At 28.9% G+C, this 5,362-nt stretch overlaps 1 protein-coding gene across 1 annotated transcript; it reads left to right on the forward strand.

Annotated features, from left to right (window-relative positions):
- The first annotated feature begins 1,767 nt into the window (after positions 1-1,767).
- On the forward strand, positions 1,768-5,002 carry LOC107926568 (glyceraldehyde-3-phosphate dehydrogenase 2, cytosolic). Its single transcript, XM_016857454.2, has 11 exons — positions 1,768-2,082; positions 2,171-2,271; positions 2,683-2,798; positions 2,891-2,990; positions 3,281-3,427; positions 3,516-3,576; positions 3,653-3,750; positions 4,142-4,284; positions 4,364-4,447; positions 4,530-4,619; positions 4,727-5,002. The coding sequence occupies exons 1-11, from the start codon at positions 2,055-2,057 to the stop codon at positions 4,767-4,769; spliced, it is 1,011 nt and encodes a 336-aa protein (XP_016712943.2). The 5' UTR covers positions 1,768-2,054; the 3' UTR covers positions 4,770-5,002.
- Positions 5,003-5,362: the final 360 nt, after the last annotated feature.

The following is a 5,362-nucleotide window of genomic DNA, read 5'->3' on the forward strand; positions in this document are numbered from 1 at the left end:
AATCATGTTACAACATATTCATCTATAATCTATAATCTATAATATATATTAAAGTATGAATTTGGAAAAACTTTTAAATTAATCATTATAGTATTTATTGTTAATTATATTATTAAATTTATGATTTGAAATATTTTATTATTTATAAGATTTATCATACTAATTATGATTTTATTAAAAACTTTTATTAAATGAATTTTTATAATAATAAATAATTAAATTTTATATTAAATTATTTAGACTCCTGGTTTTAGGGAATATATGCATTTTTCATTTTCGTTTTCATGGAAAATGGAAAACATTGAAAGAAGGTTGAAAATTTTTAAAATGATTTTTGAAAAATAAAAATGAAAATATGTGAAAATTAAAAAATAATAAGAAATTACATTCACTAAAAAGACTTTGTAAAAATAGAAATGATGAAAACCATAGTTTTAACTTTAAACGAATTTGGTACCTTATTCAAAATCATATAAGCGCAAAAATATTTTTTTCTTTTCAACAGTTTTTCAAATATTAAATTTGGTACCTTGATACAAATGCATATAAATGTAAAACTTTTTTATTTTATTTCTCATGTTTTTATTATAGAAAAATATTTTTCAAATATGTTTTCGTGTATTCATTATTGAAAACAAAATTTTATTTCTATTTATCAAACACATTTTTCATTAAAAAATAAAAATTGTTTTCTGAAAATAAAAAAAGAAAAAATAATTTTTTTTAGAAACCAAGAGCTTATTAGATAAAAAATTACTTCATTTTTTTAATTTTTTTTTCATTAACTAAAAAGGTAAAATGAAAAAATAATAATTTATATATATAATAAGTAATTATATATTTGATATATAAAATTTTATAAAAAAAACATTTATATAATATATTATAATTATATTAATTATATATTATCTACAAATTGTCTTAAGAGAGAAAGGCCACAATGTCTATGTATGCAGAGGTGAATCAATCGTTGATTGTCCCTCAAATTTTAAATTAGTAAAGTTAAATTTTACTTTAGTCCTCTAAAAATAATAAAATTTTGATTTAATCATTTAAAAATTACATTTTTATTATTGTAAAAATTACAATTTAATTTTGACCGTCCCTAAAAAAAATTCTGACTATATACGCCTTGTTTGGATAAGATAAATTTTAATTTGAATTGACTTTATTTGATAAACCAAAATTTAATTTAAAAAATTTTAAATTATTATAAAATAAAATAAAATGTTTCAACTTATTTGAAATCCACTCCGATAGAAATTGAGTAAAAGAGTTGGCAAAAATTTAAAGGTATAATGGTAAATTTAGCCTTTAACATTTATATCTTTTGTTAATTTAGCCCACAATCTTTTAAAAAAAGTCGAATTTAATTATTAAAATTTTAAAAATAATCAAATTGCTATTTTTGTAATAGAAATATTGATTAAAATGTTAAAATTTTAAACATATTATCATGACAATCCACATGTATTTTATACTTTTTTTTAATTTGAATATTTTTAATATTTATTATAAATTTTAAATTATTTATTGATGTAACATATAAGACAATTAATACCATGTCAGGAAAAAATACATGTGTACTGCCACACGAATTATCATACCAACATCATTATAAATAAAAATTTTAATCATCATTTCCGTTAAAAAAACGATTAAAAAATTAATAATTAAAATTAATTAAAAAAATCAAATTAAAAAAATATAAACTAAATTTATTATTATACCATTTTAAAAAATGCTAGCAAACAATTCATGAAACCCATGAACTAATTCAATTTCCAACCAACGAAATTTTCTTATCCACAAATCGGCCCAATTTAGTTGAAAAAAAACCTACAACCCATTAATCGCGTGACCAACCATCCCCTCGATTTTCCCACCACATGTTTAGTGGTCCCCACTTCCACCCAGAGCTTTCCGCCATTTCTGTCTCTTTCTCTCATATATAAACCCTCCCTTTCTCCCCTGTTATTTCCTCTCCTAAACCCATCACTCTCTGTATCTTCACTCACTTCACCTGAGATTTTGTTTTCTTTTGTTTTTCGGTAATGGGGAAGATTAAGATCGGAATTAACGGTAATTATATATTTTTGATCTTTGCTTGTGATTTTTTATAAAAAAAAATTATGGATCTGAATTTTTTTTTGGTGTTTGTTTGGTGAAGGATTTGGAAGGATCGGGCGTTTGGTTGCGAGAGTTGCTCTCCAAAGCGAAGATGTTGAGCTTGTTGCTGTTAATGATCCTTTCATCACCACTGATTACATGGTTCGTAACTCGTAATCCAACTTTTTTTTCTTTCTTTCGTATTTTCTTTTGCATTTGTTTCCTTTCTTGCTCTATTAGAGCGTTTCGTTGAATTAAGTCACGTGTTTGAATTTTTTTAGTGGAAATAGAGTAGATCTGAAAAGAGTCATGATTTGAATTTATTTTTTCGGATCTGATTCTTACTTTGTCTCACTTGCCTATCAGAGCGATTATATGTTTGATTTATACATAATTTAAAATTTCAACTGATTATTGAAAGATTGATCTATAGGATAAATTGACTGATTGTGCTAGGATTTCAGTGAGTAAATCTTGTGTTTAAGTTGAAAGTAGAGAATATAGTTGTTTATTTATTTTTAAATTATTCTATAAATTGTTTTCTGATGCGCTTTGACAATTTTACTTGTATAGACCTATATGTTCAAGTACGACAGTGTTCACGGTCAATGGAAGCACCACGAGCTTAAAGTGAAGGACTCAAAGACTCTTCTCTTTGGTGAAAAGCCTGTCACTGTTTTTGGCATCAAGTATGTTTTTCTTTTCCTTCGAACGAGATTATTTTAGGATGAGTTTTCTGTTGTTGAAATATTTTCTTGACGCCCTTATGTGATTGATGTAGAAACCCTGAGGAAATTCCATGGGGTGAGGCTGGTGCTGAATATGTTGTTGAGTCTACCGGTGTCTTCACTGACAAGGACAAAGCTGCTGCTCACTTGAAGGTATGTGATAATAATTTTGAGCAATGTTTATCTCATGGTCGTTTGAGAGACTTCATTTGAATTAATATGCCTTGTGTGTTTATCAAAACTGAAGAGGAAAACCTGAAATTTTATCCGTGTTTGATACATATTCGAGCATGTGTATAGGGTATGATCCTCCAAATTATGGAAAATTTTAGAAAAATTGAGTATACCATGTCAAGCACATGCCTGTATCTGATATCCCCTTCTTAGTCCTTTCAATGTATCATATGTTCATGTTTTGTTTCCCATCTTTTGGTTTTTTATAGGGTGGTGCAAAGAAAGTGATTATTTCTGCTCCCAGTAAGGACGCCCCCATGTTTGTTGTTGGTGTAAATGAGAAGGAATACAAGCCTGATCTTGACATTGTCTCCAATGCTAGCTGCACAACCAACTGCCTTGCTCCGTTGGCTAAGGTAATAGTGATTCCTCTGTTAAATAGTGATTCCTCTGTTATTTTTTAATGCATTGGTTAATACTTTTTTCTTTAAAAAATGGTTGCAGGTCATCCACGACAAATTCGGTATTGTTGAGGGTCTTATGACCACTGTCCATTCAATTACTGGTAAGTATTCACCGTGTTTTGTTGCTTCTCGTTTCAACAAGTTGTGTATTGTTGATTGACTTGTTTTTTGATTCAGCTACCCAAAAGACTGTGGATGGTCCATCAATGAAGGACTGGAGAGGTGGTAGAGCTGCTTCCTTCAATATCATTCCCAGCAGCACTGGAGCTGCCAAGGTATGTATCTGTTTTCTGACACTCCTAAACTGGAAAAATTCATAGGCTGCAGAATTATGAAGATATAATTGTTTTTCATTCAATATTGATTTTGTTGTGATAAGAATCTACATATTTTTGTTAAGATTTTGCTAAATATGGATTTTAGTTCAAATATAATAGTATAATAGTATCTTGTTACTAATATGTGATTATGGTCCCTGTATTTTTCCTTTTAGTTCAAATATTCCCCCCCCCCAAAAAAAAAAAAAAGAAATCCAACCTCATTAGCTTTAGATGTTAGGACCTGTATTTTGCCTTTGAACTAAAAGCTTGCTAGATATAATCGTTGGATAATTGTTGAAATTGAAGTTTGATAGTTGATTCTGGTGCTAATCTTGTAATCACATAGGCTGTTGGCAAAGTTTTGCCAGCATTGAATGGTAAGCTGACTGGAATGGCTTTCCGTGTTCCCACCGTTGATGTCTCCGTAGTTGACCTTACTGTGAGACTTGAGAAGAAGGCTTCTTACGAAGATATCAAGGCTGCTATCAAGTAAGGATTAGATCACTGCACTATATTTTAATTCAAAGATGAATGCCTAATCTAGCTAAATGCACTTAATTTTGTGTAGGGAGGCTTCTCAGACCACCATGAAGGGAATTCTTGGTTACGTAGATGAAGATTTGGTCTCAACTGACTTTGTCGGAGACAGTAGGTGCGAAGCTTTAATAGTTCGATACAATATTCTTTACTGTCATTGAAGCTTTTATGATGCAATGTTGTGTTTGATTTGACAGGTCAAGCATTTTTGATGCTAAGGCCGGAATCGCATTGAATGACAACTTTACTAAGCTTGTTGCGTGGTATGATAATGAGTGGGGTTACAGGTAAATCATACATACATTTCCTTCATTCATATCTGATAATGTCTCCATATAATTCCTTAAATCTAACAAAACACGAAACGCGTGTATGTTTCTCGTTGGCACTGCAGTTCTCGAGTGATCGACTTGGTTCGACACATGGCTTCATGCTAAGTGAGTGAAGTTTTAGCTTCTAACTTCAGCTTTGGCAAGCAATTTAGGAACTAGAAGAGATATGCCTGCCTTTTGGGTGTTGGTCATGCGAATAATAGAAATTGTATGCAACATTTTTTTTTTCGTGTGAACACTCTTTTTTTGGGTGGATTAGAAGGGTTTCTATTTTGACTCCCTTCATCCATTTTATGGCAATAATAATTGCAAGATCAACTGAAAAATTAATAAATAAATTTGTTAGTCATAACTTAATATAAATATGATAGGGAAACGTATTTTTTTAAGATCTTATAAAATACAAAATATTTTAAATGAAATTATGATAATAAATAATACAAAAAACTCTGATTTTTTAAGAGAGAAGTATTATGACTTTTGAGGTTTGTTCTAAATTCAGCTAACCCTCGTATGGTTCCAATAATACATTATTGAAAATTATAGTGTTTTTATTTGAAACTAACTTAATATCAAGAATGCGGTTATCTTTTAAAGGTATAATGATAACATTTTTTGACCATTTTGATCATGAACTATTTAAAAAAGTCAAAACCATCTCTTCTTCAAGAAAATGTATACTTAAATATTAAATTTTT

Source organism: Gossypium hirsutum, chromosome D07 (assembly GCF_007990345.1).
Source record: "Gossypium hirsutum isolate 1008001.06 chromosome D07, Gossypium_hirsutum_v2.1, whole genome shotgun sequence".
Classification (NCBI taxonomy): Eukaryota; Viridiplantae; Streptophyta; class Magnoliopsida; order Malvales; family Malvaceae; genus Gossypium; species Gossypium hirsutum.